Source organism: Sodiomyces alcalophilus (assembly GCF_042370955.1).
Source record: "Sodiomyces alcalophilus JCM 7366 unplaced genomic scaffold ACRALscaffold_1, whole genome shotgun sequence".
Taxonomy (NCBI): domain Eukaryota; kingdom Fungi; phylum Ascomycota; class Sordariomycetes; order Glomerellales; family Plectosphaerellaceae; genus Sodiomyces; species Sodiomyces alcalophilus.
The window spans coordinates 1,120,463-1,140,031 of NW_027263532.1; the positions used below are offsets into that span (position 1 = coordinate 1,120,463).

The 19,569-nt window shown below is 54.4% G+C and overlaps 6 protein-coding genes across 6 annotated transcripts; 4 read left to right on the forward strand and 2 right to left on the reverse strand.

The window, feature by feature from the left end:
- Positions 1-7,102: 7,102 nt before the first annotated feature.
- On the forward strand, positions 7,103-12,145 carry ACRALDRAFT_1067593 (uncharacterized protein; the record flags this gene model as incomplete). Its single annotated transcript, XM_071017467.1, has 5 exons — positions 7,103-7,427; positions 7,484-7,610; positions 7,670-7,981; positions 8,075-9,334; positions 9,406-12,145. 5 exons carry the CDS (start codon positions 7,103-7,105, stop codon positions 12,143-12,145), a joined length of 4,764 nt encoding a protein of 1,587 aa, XP_070878679.1.
- A 1,676-nt stretch (positions 12,146-13,821) lies between these two features.
- On the forward strand, positions 13,822-14,493 carry ACRALDRAFT_2038475 (uncharacterized protein; the record flags this gene model as incomplete). Its single annotated transcript, XM_071020885.1, has 1 exon — positions 13,822-14,493. One exon carries the CDS (start codon positions 13,822-13,824, stop codon positions 14,491-14,493), a length of 672 nt encoding a protein of 223 aa, XP_070878680.1.
- Positions 14,494-14,633: 140 nt separating this feature from the next.
- Positions 14,634-16,364, reverse strand: ACRALDRAFT_2096141 (uncharacterized protein; the record flags this gene model as incomplete). Its single annotated transcript, XM_071022769.1, has 1 exon — positions 14,634-16,364. One exon carries the CDS (start codon positions 16,362-16,364, stop codon positions 14,634-14,636), a length of 1,731 nt encoding a protein of 576 aa, XP_070878681.1.
- Positions 16,365-16,563: 199 nt separating this feature from the next.
- Positions 16,564-17,407, forward strand: ACRALDRAFT_206236 (uncharacterized protein; the record flags this gene model as incomplete). Its single annotated transcript, XM_071021997.1, has 7 exons — positions 16,564-16,586; positions 16,690-16,752; positions 16,799-16,848; positions 16,905-16,965; positions 17,051-17,176; positions 17,249-17,300; positions 17,336-17,407. 7 exons carry the CDS (start codon positions 16,564-16,566, stop codon positions 17,405-17,407), a joined length of 447 nt encoding a protein of 148 aa, XP_070878682.1.
- On the reverse strand, positions 16,953-18,324 carry ACRALDRAFT_1074136 (uncharacterized protein). The gene is made up of 3 exons (XM_071018205.1): positions 18,205-18,324; positions 17,966-18,145; positions 16,953-17,887 (listed from the first exon to the last, which is right to left on the reverse strand). The coding sequence occupies exons 2-3, from the start codon at positions 18,095-18,097 to the stop codon at positions 17,555-17,557; spliced, it is 465 nt and encodes a 154-aa protein (XP_070878683.1). The 5' UTR covers positions 18,098-18,145; positions 18,205-18,324; the 3' UTR covers positions 16,953-17,554.
- Positions 18,325-18,491: 167 nt separating this feature from the next.
- On the forward strand, positions 18,492-19,306 carry ACRALDRAFT_206234 (uncharacterized protein; the record flags this gene model as incomplete). Its single annotated transcript, XM_071021995.1, has 7 exons — positions 18,492-18,586; positions 18,618-18,628; positions 18,663-18,741; positions 18,906-18,921; positions 18,965-19,051; positions 19,092-19,131; positions 19,167-19,306. The coding sequence occupies 7 exons, from the start codon at positions 18,492-18,494 to the stop codon at positions 19,304-19,306; spliced, it is 468 nt and encodes a 155-aa protein (XP_070878684.1).
- Positions 19,307-19,569: the final 263 nt, after the last annotated feature.

Sequence of the window (19,569 nt, forward strand, 5' to 3'; positions counted from 1 at the left end):
GCGTTCTGCGGGGACAGACGGGAAAAAGGACGCTGGCAATCCATACAGGTTTACTTCAAGCCCAGTCAGAAGAGATGCATTACGGAACAAATAAATAGACCCGGAGGGAAAGAACATCTGGTCCAGGTTGGGTTGGTCTGGTACCTTGAGGTCGACGAACTGAGGCATAGTCATGGAGCTAGCCTTGGCCCTTGAGAGACCGAGGATGGAGGCTGAAGCCGAAGCCGGCATCCCACGAGGACTCCCAAACACTCTGTCTCACCTTATTGGCATTACACGTACTTATCCCTAGCCACCTGGGGACCCGAATTGCAGGCGTAAAGTCCGGTACCCTTGGGCTTCGACGACCTTTCCTAGCTCTCGAACTCGACACGCATGGCACTGCCTTGTTGGCATGGGGATTGTGTGGTTCTTCCAAGAACGTCTCTCTTCAAACAGTCGCTCTCAAGGCCCAGCTGTCCGTGTCAGTCATCAGCCGCCATAAATCCAGTTTCTGATTCTTGTCACCAACAGTCTCGCGTTGTGAGACTAAAGAGCAATCCCCTTACTTAGCCGCTGGTATCCCGATCAATTTGGCACGAAACACCAATGGCATGAGAGGAGCAATGTTCATGGCGATGTCGTGTCAAATGGGTCGAGCAATAAGATTCGAAGTGAGAGCGCAAACTAAAGACGGCCAACAAACTCGTTGCTTGCCTCGAGCAACACAAGGGAACTAGTCAACAATGGTCTAGCGTTTTTGAGGACACCAGAAGATGAGAGGCAAGGAGAAGGAGCGGCCACGGAACACCTGTTTTCGCGCCGTGCCGCCGATATAATTGACGCCAGTCACATGAGACTAGTGACGGACCCGCCCATTCCCGAAGATGAGATCACGACGCTATGCCAGATCGAGGAGAGGGAAAGGACATGATCCCTGCCTGGGGTTGGGGATTGGGTCGAAGTAGCGGAGGATTTAAAGGTCCAACGGGCAAGAAACTTCGTCCAGAAACAGGATATCAACTGTCGGTGAGGACTGGGTGTTTTTTCTTGTTCGCGCCTCGCTTCCAAAGATGACCTTGATGCTAAGGCAGCGCGCAAGGAAGCTGATGCGTGATGGGCAGGGCGCGTGCAAGGGGATACTGATACCCACCCACCCGTAGTGACGATCAGCGCAGATGCAGCTCGCTAGCTGCTGATGGGGTCGATCGAGGTGGGAGTTTCTCTTGGAGTGAATAGGCCAACTCGCGAACCATCGCTCCCAGTCATCTCATCTTCGCCTGCTCCTTCTTCAATCTCAGTCTTGGAACTAATTCTTTCAGCTGCCTGGTCAGGCTCTGTCTTCGAGTTGCTAGAATCGACGGCGAGAACCAGAAAAAGAAAAGGAAGGGGATGGAGGACTGGGAATGGCAAAAGTCTTAGCAGGAGCGTCGTGGCCAGGGGCCCATACGGAACCCACGGACTTGTCGGTACGAATATTGCCAACTTGTCCAAGAAAGCAGGACATTTTTTGCAACCCCTTCCAGTGAACGCGCAAATGGTTTCCTCTACCGACCACGCAAAGATACGCAGCTTCCACACACCTCTTCAAAGCTGATGAAACCGCCCGCAGCAATTCCAAGTCACGGGCCCGGTCTTTCTGGACCATCCAGCTGCGCATTTGAAGCGCGCCGACTCCTGATGGTGTCGTCGCCAAGGCGAAGCGTGTGTCCATTGGTCGAACGGTCGTCGAGAAGCGCACCTTCGCCTTTTATAGGGTGGGTAGGACTTGGCCTTATGGTGCTGCTGGGGAGACATACGAAACGAGAATCGTCTCCCGTTCGGTGCCAGCCTGTACAGTTCTCGCTGGTCATAAGTATTGCAGTTCTAGGACGCGACCGCCCTTCCAAGCAAAGTTCGATTTGTGCGTAGCCCAACCGCAAAAACTTGACGTGCTGGATTGAGTTATGAAAAGGTTCATAACTCAAGATGCAATGGACCCGGCCGAGACAGCTGCGAACCGGCAGGGGTTGAAGGTGGAAAATGCAAATGAGATGTGACAGACACTGTGGTGGTGGGTGTGGTGGGACGTTCACACGAGGACGTACAACGTAGGTACCCTATTGTTAGCTCAATCTATCGGCGTACCTAGCCAGCCTGTGATAATCATTAGGCGGATATGTCGACACTTCGTGTTCAGGCGGCCTTGTTTCGTAGGACCATTGCTGTGTGTGGTTTGGTTTTGACATTATTCCTCGACATCGGATCTAGGTGATTGTAATTGTTAGTCCATGATTACTAAGCTGACAAAAGACCGATGTTATGTAAGCTAACAGTGGCTCGACACAAATCAAGTAAAATTCACCTACTTACAGCGCCTGGCAAAAAGTATTTGAACACGATTATGTACTATGCCCCTATAAAATGTATGGCTGGGTACATAGTCGTGTTCAAATACTTTTTGCCCCCCACTGTATTAACCCAAGCCGTAGCAAGAAGTGCGTCATGGGAGTTGGACGTTCAAGGATACTCGATTTGATTCCTAGCATTATGCCTTTCATGATAAGGTTATAACTCTCCTCAGAGAAGCTACATCAATATGACGCTCTGAATTGGTTTCCTGTCGTCACACGTGGGCTGTCGCGTATATTACGAGCGGCCGAGGACGATGACGAGAAAGGGGCATGGTCCGTGGGATTCAGCAACGGCCGAATACGCAGCTGGACAGAGGAGACACAAGGTGCAAGCTTCTGCTGCCTAGCGTGGTCAGGAACCCGCCTGCATAACCTGAAGCCGTAGCACAGGGTCGTACGGGGTGCAAGGTACGGAGTTTTATACCACTGTTTCTCGAGTCTTCGCGTCAGGCCTTAATGAGTGCTTGCAGATTGACGCCGCTCTCGGCAAGGCATGGCTACCACGCGTACTTCGTATGCTGTGTGGGTAATGTTATATTGGCACCCATTACCTGAAGTGGAATCGACATGCTGGGACACTTTGACCTGGTTCATCGTAGTTGGGTCAATAAGAAATTGGCCAGAGGAAAACCCAATGCGTCGAGGGAATGAGCTCTCAGTCATGCGCAAAGCAAGGCATCGGATGTGTCCATCAAAACATCGAGCATTCCATAACCCCTACGCAACAACCTGTATCGCGGGATGGCAACGTGATAGAGCCACCATCTCCTCCAGCCAGGAGAAGGATGCTATACGAATCACTGAAATATCCTGCATCATGTTGCAGCCGGTGCGTACTTGAGAAAGGTTCTACGGACTCATGCGATGCGGGTGGGATATAGCATCGCTCTGCATGTCAAGTTGAGGGTGACAGGATTGATTTCGTGGCCCCAGCGCCGGTAAGAGGGAGATAGGAATCCATATATATCTGAAGCATCGGATGACTTCCTGATAGGATGTCTGAATACGTACGTACTGCCGATGCATTTGCCCACGAGCCATTCGCAACTGATGAAGCCATGCCGAATTAGGATCTGCATGCGTCTGCTAGCGAGTTCGAGGGGCAAAGCGACGATCAACGCTAAAACAGCCGCTGATCCATGTATGAGTGCGGCGCGACAGTCTGAGTGTGCATACTTCGTAAGGCCATGATATTATATCGTTCCAGTCTTGGGAGAAGAGACCGTTCAGTCACCCACTGCATGGTGGTGGGTAGTGATGTGGACAGAAAGGGCGAGGGGGCGAATAGAGAAGGAGACGAACTATTAGGTGTCGAATTGTTAATAGTCGTGTAAGTGCTAGTTGACATGCTGCAATAGCTAGAGTCGCTGCAGCCAGGCTGTCAAAGAGTGATACGGCGACGCTGATGAGGGTGACGTCGGAGTGTATGGTATGCCAAGAGGCGTACTAATACAGAATGCCCGGTCATGGTGGCGCACAAGAAAGGGACGGAGACGGCGAGGTTGCGCGAGACGTCAATCCATTGGAACTAATAATGTATGGAAAGAGAAAAGCATACACATACAACGTATGCATACATACATGCCTACGTATAGTCGGTGATGCATCATTCATCTACTGCGTTCAATCGGCTTTTTTCCTCCAGCTCTCGGTTGAGCGGGTGGGTGATGCGAAAGTAGGCGGTCAAAAATAACCCTTGGCCTGCGAACGTAGAAAGGTGAGGGAGGAAACAAAACCAAACAGGCGAAGACTGAGAGTATGGGGAGAGTTATAGGTAGACTATACCTTGGCATGGTGCGATATCAGTGCAGTCGCGACCCGCGGCGATGTCCACGACAAAGTATTCCCTACTTCCATCCTTCTCGACATACGAAGGTTACGAAGTGGGAGTACAGTACTCAGTAACCTTTTTCTCCTCAGTTCACCGTTGTTAAGGGCCCCACTAAACGGGTGAAAAGTTTCCTCTCCAACGAATCAGGTTGCCATCCTTGGGATTCGCCTCCCACAAGTCCTCTGCCTGCATTCCCTCAAAAGGAGACTTGCGGCTCTTAATTGGCCCTATGCAAGTGCTGTAGGCGCCATCACTCCTTCCTCGGCGCGTAGACATCCAACCCGTGCGCCGCGAGCTGGCCCCGCTCCTAGGCCCTTGCACTTTCTTCGCTACCCTATTCGGAAGAAAAGTCCCCGGTCCCTGTTAGCCCCGCCCCTCCTCTCGAATGGCAAGAAGCACCGACGACCTCCTCACTCCAAAGTTCATTCAACGTCGCCTAATTTTCGATAGACGAAAATATTCCTTCCACTTCACATTTCATCCTACCCACCATCAATGTTCCCCAACCACACCTTTCCTCTTTCCGAACCACCCGCACGCCCACCCGCTATCCTTCAGGGATTCTCAGTTCAAAACTCAATGGATGGACAGCATCGCATCTTCTCTCAGCCCATCTCGATCATTGCGAAGTATGCCTCTGTCGTTAGAGGTCCTGGAACCATATGCTTTGCCCACTTATTTAGCATGCGCTTCTCCGTAGGAGATCCCTGTCCCCCCCTCTAGATTCCGTTGTTGATGCCACAGCATTATGCACCGGAAAGGTACCGCTTTACTTCTGCTACCGCCTTCGTGCAATGCCTTGCTCTCCATCCAGAGTGACTGAGCAGCATGGGCTTCCCTCAACCAGGAGCTCGCTTCAAAGCGATAATGGGCCTGGGATCATTACCCCACGACCTCGCATGTCTGACCAGTATCGGAATGACCGCCACATTCGTTTGGTCTATTATTGGACACACAGATATCACGACCTCGTCGATCTGGCTTGGGCCGCCAGATATCTGCCAACCGAACAAGTGACGCAGAGAAGCGAGAGAGAGTAACAAGGACCAGGGCACTAAATGATTCCCACACATTTCCAAGACTTTGCCAATGGTAGCTGGTTCTGACTACCTATCGCATCCAATGTCCGTTCGTCGTCTTTCCCGACGGTGAAGCCAGACAACATCGATTTCTGTCAACATAATCATACATACAACATTACTCGGATTCTACAGGAAGCCTGTTTCGTCTGGACATTCAGGCCATCTTGCGAGTCCAGATACGGAGTACGTCAAGAGTGCCACTCAGCCAGCCAGCGAGCTGCTCCGCCACCAAGCCGCTGGCAAGCATTCGAATCTTGCCTTGCTTAAAGACATGAGTGAGGCGACGGCGAGAACATCGGCAGTAACCCAATCAGCAAGAAGCTAAATATGGTAAAATATTGATGTCGGTTGATGCGCTCGCCGGCACTGCTACTACATACAACGTATTTATCGTCGACACTGTTTGCTTGCGCCTTACCAACCAGCTGCCTTTCACACACTCTCAACTCCACCAACCATTCTTGTCTCTGCATAAGCGTGTCTATCTTCTCCATCTTCCAGGGCGCCCGTCTCCACAACACGCAGTATCCTGTGGCTTATCGTCCTGCCAGCCCCCTGGACGTTCGAACCCCGGTCGTGGTGCCCTTGTAATGCATCGTCTTGGCTTGACCAGGTGAGCCGGTCCGCATCCGCTCTCCTCCAGATCCCGGCGCCCAGCAAGGGCCCTAATTTATTGTCCTCGACCGATCGGCCACTGACAGGCCAGACTCGACTATGTTAGCCGCCAGACTCTGACCTTGGTCTATTTGGCTCCATCACACCCAAGCATCCCGACCCCCCTCTTGTAGATCCTGGGGGTTACCACAGTAGGTCTTCCTTTCTTTTTTCCTCTGCACTCTATTTTCCTGTCTACCTATTCTTCTTCGCCTTGCCTCACCCGCTTCATCCAACAACTCGCCCCCTTCTTTGCTCCCAGCTGCAACACCTTTCATCGTTGTGCTTTTGCATAAACTACACGCGACTTTCCTGCCTTCCGATATTCGAGGACCGAAGCCTCGGACACGCGCTAAGCCGTCGCTCTCCCCTGTGCTATACAACGTACTCGCCAAAACCCCGTGCCCACTCGCTTCGGTAGGGTAGCCAGCCCACTAGGAGCCACTCCTGTGCCACTTGACATCTACGCCGCCTCACCCAGGACAGGAACCGCCCTCCCGTCACCGTCTTTTAACGTCCCGTTGCCCGACCGCTCTCTTCGTCTCACTGTTTTCTACTCGACCACCGAGTACACCCATCGCGGAGAAGGAACACTCGGGCAGCTAGCAGATTAAATACACCCACGACGGCTCACGACATCATCCGTGGCCAGGAACGAATCGATTACGCCGCTACGAATCGACTCTGTGCTGCAAATTGGTCCCGCGAATTCGGTACGCTGAAACGTACAGGGTCGTCTGGTCCGGGAACGGGCATTGAAGTGTTCCATGTGATGGACTAGATGGAAAAGGTGTAGCCTCACGACCGTCCCTTGCTTCGTCACAATACTGGCGACTGGGTTTTCTCCGCACCTCTCTGTCATTGAATACGGGTTGGTATGTGAACCGTCTCACCGAACGTCATGCCTCTTTCTCCTCATTCTTCAATCACCCCTTGGTCCCCTGCAAAGCGCCCCTCGGGGACACGGTGTACTGCAGACGTTCCCGGATATGACATCCTCCTCCTGCAGGTTGCCGGCTAACAGTCCGCCTGTGACCAGAGCGAGGCGCCAAAAGCATATCAGCGCCGCCATGTCCGCATCCGCCCTCTCCAGGCACCGCACTGACACCGTCAGCTCCGGAAGGTCGTCCAGGGACCGCGGCACTAACATACAAGACTTCACCATGTCGCCGTCTAGTATCCAGCGGTACTTTGAGCCGGCCGCAGCCACTGCGTCCATGCTTCTATACGCCCAAGGCAACTCGATCGTCTGCGCCCACCACGATACCCTGACCATTGAGAGGCGCTTTTCTCGCCATTCGGACGAGGTCCAATTGCTCGCCGTCGATAACCACAGCGAGCTTGGAGGCGGAAGACTGGTTGTCAGCTACGATGCTGGGCAAACTGCGATAGTGTGGGACCTCATGACTGGTGATGAGGTGGCTCGCTTTTCGTCTTACGAGCATTTGACCACGGCGGTATGGATGCGAAGCGGGAATGTCGCGTTTGGTATGTCTGGCCAGCCTGCACTTGCTGTCCTTTTCGTTTCTGCTGACAATCCGTAGGGAATACCCAGGGCAATATCATTCTCTTCGAGCCCACGACTTCGGAACACATCTCTGCGAGGACGATTGATCAAATCGCTGTCACGGCCTTGGCTCCTGCAGCGGATTGCCGGACATTTGCCATCGGGTATGTTCCTTCGAAAAGCGATGACAGCACAAGTGAACTGACGCCACCGGTCTCCCTAGATATCAGAATGGCTCCCTTCTTATAGCCACATTACAACCAAGATTCACAATCCTCCACAACCTGACCACCTCGAGAGGCCCATCACCCATTGTTACTCTCCATTGGCACGCCTCCTCTCCGCGGCAAAAGTCAGACATGCTAGCTGTTCAGACTTACGATGGCGACCTCCGAGTCTGGAGCGTGTCTAAAGCGCACAAGAGCGACGACCCGGCCAAGGTGGTTAGGATACTGAGGCGAACTGAGAACCAGATCACCGGCCCTAACTGGATGGCCTGGTCCAAGAACGGCCGAATCATTCAGTATTCAGACTCGTAGGACCGAAGATGCCCTCCCTGACCATGAATGTCATGCGTGCGCGCGCTTGCTTAGGTGCATAGAGCTAACCTCACACATCAAAATCATAGGCAGACGATCTCATGGGATGTAAGGACTAAGCATGTCACGTATGACAGCATCCCCACGCTCGAACACGTCAGGGGCCTTGCCGTCTATGGTCCCGGAGCAAACCTTTTCACCCTCGGCGCCAACAATACAGTACAGCAATTCGACCTCAACTTCCCGGCCATCATGGTGGCCAATGTTCAGCACCCGGCCAATCTGCTGCCCCCATCGCCTCCTGTATCCATCGAAGAGCAAATGGACCAGACAGCGAGAAGCGCGACCACCATTGCGACTGATTCGGATGCCACTTCAGGAACCATCGAAATGGGTATTTCCGAGAGCGATGATGATCACCTATCCCCCTTTGCTCGTATGGTCCGCCGGAACGACCCCGGGCCTTCGGCTCACCGAGACAGATACGACGCTGCAAGTCCCGTTTCCAGCCTCAGCAGGGGCTCGTCGATATCGAGGTCCTCCACTGGTTCAGCAACTCCCGGCCGCTACCCCTCATCTGTGCTGTCGCGGTCCCGTACCGAGAACACCTACATCTCGTCCGGCGCCTCGTCTCTGCGGTCTTCCCAGGCTTCCGCGTACAGGGACCGGGATATGTATTCGACCAGCGGAATGAGCGGAACCTCGACAAGATCGCGACATAAACAATCTCGCTTGCGCCACGAGGTCCTCCCGAGTCCGCAAGAGTCCAAAGTCCTTGACCTGTTCAAGTTTACTAGGAGTCGTCTCAGTGACGTCCCTCACAAGCGTCCCATCGTGGAGACGAGCCGACTCACCAACGACGACCTGCGCCAGCAAATGCTAAGTACGATCTTTGGCTGGTATCAAGAGATGGATGATTTGGTTCGGGATGAAATGAGCCGCCATCCCGCGGGGTCGCCAAACCGCATTCTTCTCGCAAAGTGGCTAGGCGACATCGGTGTCGATGTCATGGGTGCCAGTTCAGAATCAATGACATCCTCCGACTGGATGCTTCTGGCGCTCAGCGGAATCGGCAGCCAAGGGGGCCAGGCCGTCCAGAACAAACTCGGTCGTGCATACGTACAGAAACTGCTCGAGAACGGCGACATTCATGCCGCGGCCACCATTTTGATCGGCATGGGTGACTACAATGACGCCATCGAAATCTACGTGTCTCATAAACAATACATGGAGGCGCTCATTCTCCTGTGCCTTTTCTTCCCTACCGTCTGGGAACGCCAGGCTGTAATCATCAGGAAGTGGGGAGACTGGGCTATTTCGCATGGGCAAAGAGACCTGGCAGTGCGGTGGTGAGTTCTTATGTTTACTTTTTTCCCGTTCTCCTTAATTCGTGCACTAGCCCTGACCTGCAATGACACAGCTTTGCCTGCACCGGACAAGAATCTTCAGAACCGTGGACGTCGCCGTCGGCTGCTCAGGTCAATTTCCAGAGTCTCAACTCCACCGTAAACCAGGGCATTCCCGAAGTCCTCTCCCCGCCCCTGTCCCCCCCTGGTGTTAACCACGGACCGCAACGAAGCATCGCCAAGACGTCGGCGCTGAAGCTCATCACCTCGTTCGGAGACCAGGGCACGAAGATGAAGTTCTTCTCCCAGGCAGATGGCGGCCAGACGCCCATTGCTGCTGGCGCCACTCCCATCGCAGATTCGGCGATTTCTCCGGGAGGCTTCGATGTCACTACGGCTTTTATCAAACCTTCCAGCCGAAGTCAGTTTAACACGCCAAGCTCCGCGAGATCCAACTCATCGGCCTTTGGCCGCAAGCGTCTTCCGTCTATTGGAGAAGTAACCTCGGACATGCACCGGGGTCACAAGGCTGGCGAGTCTTCGACTCATGCGGCTGACCAGGGGGACGCTTATAAGGCCTATCCGCGCATGTCCTCCGACGAACAAGAGGTGCTGGCTGCGGGTCTCACCTTACAGCGTGCTGCTACAGCGAGCCCTATGATGATGCGGGACCGCAGAGCTGCCCTCAAAGATCAGGATAGGCGCCCCCTCCCCTCACCCGATGCCTTGGTCACAGTGAAGATGGAGAGTAGCGCGAACCGTCGAAATGGCTCACGAGACCGCATTCCCAAGGGCATTCAGCTTCAGCTTCAGCCCATCGACGTCCACGGCTCTGAGATCACCTCCCCGGAACAGTCTGTTGCCTCCTCCGCCCGCTATCACTGGCCGTCTCGCCGACGTGGCCCGGGCTCCGTCGCAAGCTCCGTCACATCCCAATCCAGTGCAGGCCGGAGCCATCGCAGCAACACTACGGGTGGTGGGAGGCAGGACTATATTCACAGTTTGGATGCCGCTCAGCACTATTCTCGGAAACAGCGAAGCCGGCATAGCAGCCGGGAAGGTCGTCGTGAATCGCGCGGCCGGGACCGTGAGGGCAGCCGTTCTCGGACCCGCACTGGCAAATCGCGGGAGAGGTCTCAAGATCGCGGCCGGTCCGCAACTCGTAACTGGCCCAAGGCGAAGCGATCGCCTACCTCACCTATCCCTATGTCTCCTGAGGACCTCATCAACCTTAGCACACCGAAGTTTCTTGATGAAGGCACGGGCGACGACCCCGTCACGGCGAGGAAGAGCAGCAAGACCCGATCCAAAACGGCCAGCCGTGCCTCGAGTCGTGGTAGCCATAGCCGTTACAACAAGGCCGAGGAAAGAATGGTCCCACCTCCTCTAGACCTCCGCGGCCGTGGTAAGGCGCGAGAAGGTTCCGTGGTCCGTTCGCCGTCTTCGCCAGTACCCATGTCGGCCAACGCCCTCCATTATCAAGGGTCGGAGGATGAAGAAGATTACAGGAGAGCTTTGGAAGACCAGGAACGATTCCGCATTCGTCACAATAGAAGTGCCAGTCATAGCATCGGTGGCGACGCAATGTCCCCAGTCTCGACGAGACGCGAGCGTTCAGAAAGTCGGCGCCGACGCGAGAAGGTATCCATAGAGTACCAGCGCGAGCCGGCACAAGCACAATCTGTCCCGCAAGGCCGGTCTACTAGAGATCACGCTGGTGATCTGAGGGCGATGAAAGACGAGCGGCAGCGCAAAAAAGAGCAGGCAGCGCGTGAGCTGGAAGAGCGCCGTAAATCACTAGCTAAGCGACCGTCGGCGCCTCCTATTCCGCACCCAAACGACATCTCGTCTTCCCTGGGCCAGATCGTGGAGGCTCCCGCGTCTCTCCAGAATGACGGGCCGCCACGCAGTCGTGACGAGCAGACCCGAAGCATGTACGCTCGCAACGGCAATGGCAACAATGTCTACATTGGACTTCCGGCCACCCCGAAGGCAATGCGACTCATCCTGGAGTCGGACAACACTGGTTATGGCAACCCTGACGTTCCGCCCATCCCTACCACGTTTGCCCAGCGACACTCTCCGGCCACGTCCCCTCAGCAGTCACCGGAGAAGGAGAAAGAGGCTGAGCCCCTGACTCTACTTCCGTCGACGGTATACCAGCCGCCAGCTCGACCGAAGATCCCCCGTAGCATGTCAGCTCCGATTCCCGAGGATCCCCCGCACAGGCGGCGATATGCGGACAAGTCGCATAGTCGGACTCATTCCCGGGCAAATTCGATAATGAAGGGTGTGTCGGGCGAGATGCGTGGAATTGATGAGACGCTGGGCAACAGCGAAGGACCATCCCGACGGGCATCACACGACCAACACAATATGGCACAGCCGCCTCCCCCTCCTCCGCCTCCTTTCCTAAAGGAACTCCAACACCTGGCGACACCACCACCCCCTCCTCCAGCCCCATTGCCACACATGGCGTCCTCCGAAGGGGGTGCACTGATGAACGGCATGATTGAGATTGTCGTTGACGACGATGAGCAGCCTGCCACCGTGGCCGCACCAATGGACACGACGGTGCCAGTGCTAGCTCCTCCGGCGCCACGGAGCTCCAAGAGCAGCCATTCGCGTGGTCGTAGCTTCACGGATCGAGATCGCGACCATGGATTTACGAGCCGCTTTTCCAAGGCGACCGAGCGGCTGCGGTCTGCCAGCCGTGGCCGTAAGGAGGCGGGTGCATTGCGTATGCGCTCGCCAGTTGACGGGTCGGCGCAGGTCGCACCGTACGAGAGTGTTCCGCCTCCTGGATATCTATAGCCAGAAGACAGTTGACTGGGTCCAGATGGATAGGCTCGAGAGGACTTTCAACGATTCTACACAAGAGCGAGACGATTTAGGCCTCTCTTTATACTGCCCATCCCCCCCCTTTCCGTTTTCCCCTCTTTTTTCCCCTTCTACTTCCATACGTGGCTCCCTCGCCTTCCATACTTGGGAAATTTGCATTGCGCCCTACATACATGAACTGGATGTATATTTCTTTGCTCCACCGCTACTGTTGTACTCCCGGTGGCATATAGTATGGCGCTTTTTTTTCTTTTCTATTCTTCTTGTTTCTGGCTCAAGTAGAGCTCCGATTATTAGGTGGAACAGACAACACGAGGTTACTTATCTTTTTGGAACTTGTATTATTCGAAGCTATCATTGATGAGATTTGAATGAGGGGGATTTCTTGCACAACTCTATGGGCAAGCCGCTCGCCGGTTACTTGGGTCCTCCACTCTCCTCTTCCTTTGATTTCTATTATGCGCCGAGGGCCATCATGACTGACGACTTGAGTGGAAGAGGGTGACGCTGACTGGACTAGATGAGCTTGGGTCAATGGCCATTTATTTACTCGGATGAACGGGTAATGGATGGGACATTTCAAAGCAAGGAAGACAAAAACGACCCTCGAGGGTCTAGGTGGGTGGGCTAGGATGAGATGAGGAAGAGATAGGTGGGTGGAAACAAAACACAGAAAGTAATGCCGAGGAAGGGGCCGGGCCAGGTTACATGTTGCCTCGCGGCATCTATGGGGTGGAAGAGGGTTAGAAAAGTCGTAGTAGTTCGTAGTAGGTAGTTGAGTTGGATCGAAGTGGTTCGTTTTCGTCTGAGATTTTTTGTGAGAATATTGTATGTACTAAGCGATGGATTTGTATAGATGGATCGTCGTTATGCTCCGTGAAGATTGCCCGCAATTACCTACCTGACTTGAAGAGGGGAGGGAGGAGGGAGCGGATCTTCGACGTCAAGTCAAAAAAAAAAAAAAAAAAAAAAAAAAGAGAAAAAAATAATTGGAGTCGTCTACTCCATCTCAACCCTCCTACCCATACCCCCAGCGATCGCAATCCAACACGCCACGCGACGGTGGAGATGTCTCTGCAGAGTGAAGCCTCCCTCAAGGGTAATCTCCATTGCTTAGGGCCGTACGCAGCATCGCTGGTTACCCAAGCGAGTGGACGGCCACCGCAGCATTCGTGTTGGGCGCCGGCTGGGGGGTTCGAAATGGGACTGGGTCGGTCGAACTGAGAGTTGCGAGCGCTTTCCCCGTTGGGCCATTACAGCCGAAAGAATTCGTGATAAATGTGGCCTATATACCCTTGGGGGCATGGGCCCACACACTGATTAGTCAGTGGTACATAGCTACATACTTCAAGTCGGTCATCGGCGCTTCGAGATTCCGTCCTTCCGAGTTTCGAGTTTCGTGACATTCGATCAATTGCGCCCATCACAGGTCTCCGTTGGCCATTGAGGAGGAGGCCTTGTCAATCCTCTCTTTTTGTTTTTCTTCTTTTTTCCTCTTTCATAAACGGAAATGGCAATGCATCACCGTCCATTTCCGTGACGACTCTCTTCCTAGCCTACGCGGCACCCAGGTTCCAACCACCTGCGACACTTGCCCACGTCGTCAACTCTCTGGCAACCGACACGATAGTCCCTCCGCCCCATTCACCATGCTCACGACAAAACCACATCTCCTCGTCCGCCGACCGTCCCCGACAACGGCCGAATACACAGTCACCACTGCTCCCGCGCCGACCCTGCTCTACCGCCTCGTCCTCCTCGCCCTCCTCCCGCTCCGCCTCTTCGCCGGCGTGACGGCCCTCTTTCTCCTCGGGTGCAAATACCGTCTCCACACGCCAGATACCACGTCGCCATTCCCCAGTCCTCCTTTCCCCCTTCCCTGGGAAGACACCATCCAATCCGCCTTGCGAGCCGTCGTTCTCTCCCCCCCGGGACTCCTCGCCTCGCGCGCCGCCGCCGCGATCCCGACGCCCGTCCTGATCCCGCTAGCCGTAATACTTGTCCACCTCGCTCTCCGTCGGCTCCACGTCACAGAACGCCTTCTCGTGCTGCGTGGCCTGGGTGTTCAGACGAGTTCTTCCGGGGGGACATATCTCTCTCGGAACGCCACGCGGTTCATACCCACGGAGAAGATCCGCGACGTGCTCATCAACGAGGCTTTTCGCGGGTTCGAGGTCCGGCACTATCTCATCGTCGTGGTTGAAGGGGAGGAGGATGTCGTTGTCGTCTTCCCACGCCTGTTGCCCAGGCGGCACATTGTAGAGACGGTGTGGAGGGGAGTGCGCGGGTGTCTCTACGAGGCCGAGGAAGGGAAAGGCTAACAGTGATGATGGGCTCTCTTGGGGCATACATGGGAGCTAGGTGGTGCGAGTGGAACAAGAATATGCTCCCGTTTTATTTCTATTTTCGTTTCTATAGCGTTGCGTACTTGCGTGGTCAATGGAGAAGAAAACCCTTTCCACTACTCGTCACCATTGCCTATTTCCGATGCAGCACGGCGGTTGTTCTTCTCCTCCTTGATGATGCTCCGCCAATCGCCCTTGTTTCGCATCGCTTCGGCGGACTCGAACCCCTTGCGCTGCGCCCACCGGTCATTGACCTCCTCTGGCGACGGCGCTTTGCTTCGCTTTAGCAACGGCACAAAGGTCCCCGCTCTCTTAGCGTTGTCCCCGCCCGTGAACACCTTCTGTACCACGCTCTGCTTGGCCTGAGGCTTGTTTTCCCCCGCTTCTCCTCCCACTCCTCCCTCCTTCTGACCTAGTCGCGCCACGTGATCGAGCAGTCTGCTCGCCAGGAGCTCGTCCATCTTGCGCTCGCGCCATTCCTCCCAGAGGGCATCCAGCACCCCGCCCCAAGCGTGTCGGTTCTCTTCCGCGTCGTACACCCACCGCAGTCCGTCAGTCCCGCCGTCGCCGTCGGGGAAGACGCAATCCCAGAACACGAGGGGGACCTCGTGCGCCATCTCGTAGCTCGGTTTGCGCGGGTTTCGCTCCACGTCTAGCAGCTCCGAAACGATTGAGGGCGGCTCCAGGCCCTGTCCCACGATGAAGAGCACGGCCACCATGTGCCGGATCTGGTGCCAGAGGAATGCCGACCCGCGCACGTTGAACGAGTATACCTTGGGAAGTGGCTCGCCCGGCGCGACGCCGGCGCCGACGCCGAGCTCGGACAGGTAAGGGAGCGCCGAGGACGCGTCTTGCACTTGGACTACGTCGGCGTCGTACATGACGCGCTCAAAGTTGGTGAGCTGCTTGCTGCCGTCCACCTTGCAAAAGTTGCGGAAATCGTGGCGCCCTATGAACCGGCGCGCGGCCTCCCTCATGGCGTCGATGTCGAGCCACCCCGCCGTCGCTGAGGACGAGGACCCCTGCACCTGTGTGGGGTTGAAGGCCGGCTGAGTGAAGAAATAGCGGTATTGCCTCTCGGTGCACGAGAAGCGGGCCGAGAAGCCCGGGGGGGGGGACGGACACCAGGCCAGTACACGGATGTCCTTGGGCAGCAATCGATTGAGAATCTTGCAGTAGTCTAGCTCCTTGCTATCATCCCAGGGAGCTTCTTCGATCGCCTGCGCTTGGCTCTGGGCTGCTTCTTCCGATTTGGACTCGCTCACGCCCGTCATACTGACATCCTGCTGCTGCTGTTGCTGCTGGACCTCAGGGCGTCCTTCGCTTTCGGCCGCCTCAGCCTCCCGCTTCTTGGGCAACGGTCGGTTACTCCTGACCCGCAGCCCGATGACCTGGCCGAATGCGCTAACGCCCCTATCCGTGCGCCCGCATTTGGAGTACTCGCAACTGTCAAAGTCGACCGGCGCGTCCTTGCCGCCGCCATCCTTGGGAAAGACGAGGCAGGCCCTTGTGAGGGCGGCCCAGAGCGTGGATTCGATAGTCGGTATGTTGGACGAGGGTTGGTGCTCGAAGCCGCCGTAGTTCTTGCCGAGGTAGGCCAGCTTCAGGGCGATGAAGCGACTTGAGTAGCGCGACTGGTCGACCCGGTCGGCCCCCTTTTTGCGCTTTTTGGCGGGCGGAGGCTGGGCGTCGCCGGTGGCTGTGGCTGTCGTCGGAGCAGATGCGGACAATGACGCGGCGGGAATATTGGGCTGTTGGTTTAACTGGCTCTCCAACATGCGGATATGCGAGATGAGGCGGTCCTTTTCCCAGGTATCATAGTTATGCTGTTCCCCGGACCCGGCCATTTTTGCTTTAGGCTTGACGGACGAGTCGCTCGTAAATTGCCGCTTGCCAAATTGCTGTAAGACTGTAGACGGATGCAAATATGCAGCGCTCAAAGTCGGGTCATGAAGCCAAGCTAATTTTGTCTGAGGCCGGGCGGCACAGAGGCTTCTCACAGCCCTCATACGTCAAACATGGGAAAAAAAGAACCGAAGTGGAGTGATGTTACTCGTCGGCGAGATAAGGTGCAAAGAAATCGTTATAGCTTCTGAGTTGAGAATTTAGATGAGCATAGGGGAAAAAAAAAGAAGCCCCTCTCCCTTAACCAGCCACATCGATACAGTCGAGTCATGTGGCTGTGTCGTCGGTGTGGCTTGCATCCCTGATGTCCCGCATCTGTCCACGTTCTACGTTTCCTACCTTTATCTCACGAGCTCTCTCTGATTCTCATGGCAAGGGCTTTTTGCGCCTTCAGTAAGATGGACAGTAATGCCGTGGTTCCTCTTGGTGCATTATTGGAAATCAGTTAGAAAAAGTAGGCAGATCACATGGGTACGGTACAGTCGCTCCAACGTGCCTGATTGCTCCCCAAGAATCGGCCAAATCCATGTGCACCCAATCCATGTAGCCCAGATGAGGCTCGTTAATACATTATACTGTCTGTTCTAAACTGCCTACTTGAACAGCTGCCCGTCGTTGGTTTCATGAGTTCGCTTGAGTGGCCTCCTTCCCATCGCAAAGGATACTTGGAATCCGGATCCCTTCCATACTTTACCTATAAAATACCTCCTAATCTCATCCCGTTCATCAGGCCCGTACCAACAGATGAAGAAAGGTATGCTTAATACCCTGTCAACCGTGCCCATACACGCTCGTCCCGCGGCCCATGTCTAGGGCGTGGCACCAGTGAGACGTCGGCCCCCAATGACAACACCTGCTTATCGTCGCAATGTCATGCCGTGCGTTTCGGGATATGTCTTCTGGCCAGCTCTAGACGCTGGGCCAATATAACCGGGGAGATATCCTGGGCTCGCTTATAAACAACGGACTTGGGAGCAATGCTTAGGCGCCGCCTGCGTCGTCCCGAAATCCAACGAGGAATTTGAGCGACGAGCGGAGAAAAGGGAGATAAGACTAGGACCCCTTAGTCGGAACGTAAATCGAGAGCTCCTAAGCTCAGCTGTAGGTCGTCGACGCTCGTGGACAGGTTCCCCTAGGACGCCCCGTTCTCCGCAGGAACATCTCCGTTTCCTTCGCCCGACTGTGCAGGGTCGGTTTCCTGGGCAGGAGGAAAGCTGCCGAGTACATCGGCGACGATGGTGATTATCTCGCTCTGCTGGTCTTCGCTGAAGCGGTCGCTCATTTCTTCCAGGATGGTGTTGAGCGCCACGACGTTGGCTGGCCGGAGGTTAAAGATCATGATGAGCTCGCCCTTGGCCAGATCGTAGGGCCGGAGACGTTGCATGAGTTCTGGGATGCCTTTCTCGGTGTAAGGCATGGGCTTCTGGCTCAGGGGACTCGGTGGGGTAGTGAGATATTGAATGAGCTGCGGGTAAGTTGTCAACGGACCGAGGATCGAGAAAAGGGGTGATGGGCCGGGATTATCATGGCAGTATGACCGTACTTCTTTCCGAAGAGTCTCATAGTTCGCTGGCCCTTTTCTTCCCGTCCGCTTGCTGCCCATGGGCACTTGGGTGACGTGGTGGATAACCTCATAATTTGTCAAGACGGCGGATTGAGAATCGAGGATTTTCATGGCGAATGGCGGTAACCTGCGGTTGACAGACAGAGAAATCCTCGAACCCTGGGTAGAATTAGCCAGTCACCTAGGTACTTGGACATGACAGTTTTGGAATAAATTACAATTCAAACCCGAAAGCCCGGCTAAACGGTACAGTGATGCAACGTGTGGGTTATGGAAAGCGTCCTGATTTTGACTCACTTTGGGACTCCGGACTGCCGTGACACGTTCTTCAAGTCCACGGATTCGAACACACGAAGCTCGTGGTGGCGGTGGCGTCACTTCAAAAGGTACGAATACGTACAAAGTGGCAGAATCCAATCAGGCTGAAGCATAAATTCTTGGAGGTACCCATGTGTTTCTACCTCTTTGGGGGTTGTTTTGGGGCGGAGGTATTTTTAGACTCCACATGGATCGCTACCTCGAGTCCAGTTACAAAGAGGGCCTCAATTGGGCCCTTCGTGCATACGACGCCGCTCTTTGCAGTAGGTCGAAAATCAGTTTGTCGGTTTCCCGGCCATGTGTGCTGATGTAGGTGGCTCTGGAGTTTTTCTTTTTATGTTGACAAGCATGTCTTGAGATAGATCTCATCAATTTCTAATCACATTATTGCAGCGCGGCGGTATGGACCTCAGGAGTCTATGGCTGACGACTCTTACGTTCATCCCCCTATTAAGTGTATCAGCGCCATCGCCGTAAAAATAGTTTGATGCCACGGCATTGTACTATGGTATAGCACAGCTGCATTATATAGATTCAATCTAGCTATGATATAGGCTTGTCTTGAGCCAGGAGTAGAAAGCATTGTGATGGATGTGATCAGTCGTTTTTGCTGCGACGTTAGACTTCATACAAATCGTCCCAGAAAACGATGTTATTTAGAACGTCTTCGGACAGATCGAGCGCTGCGAAGTCCTCTCGTCGAGGGGTCCGGATCTTGACATGCACCCGACACCAGCATCCTCTCCCGTACTAAGACATCTCTGCCCTTGATCTTACTGCAAAATAGATGATCGGGACATTGACATCTTTTAACACAGTTGTTGCCAGTGCAGTTGCCTTCACTTCGTTTGCATCTGTATAGGAGAAGTCTCGACTTGCGCGTCTGCCATGAAGCTGAGCGTGGAGATGGCTTGGTATGATCTAATTGACTCCAAGGTATTCTCATTTGGGCCGAAGCGAGGGAAGTTACAATCCGATGACAAGGACCGAAGTTGTCGGTGATATGTTTCGTATTGTCATGTGACATACGGCTGAAATGAAGAATATGACTAATAAAAGAGACTGAAGATAGAGAATAACCATCGGAAATGACCGGATAGAACCTAAACAGAGCGGTACAACGTGCCTCCGAAACAGGGTCTATGCTATATAACTACCGAAGGCGATAGGTTCTTATATACCATTCATAACATAATATGATCATAATATAATCATAAAACATCAGGACTGTGGCTAATAAACCGTCGTCGCTGGTACGCTAGTTG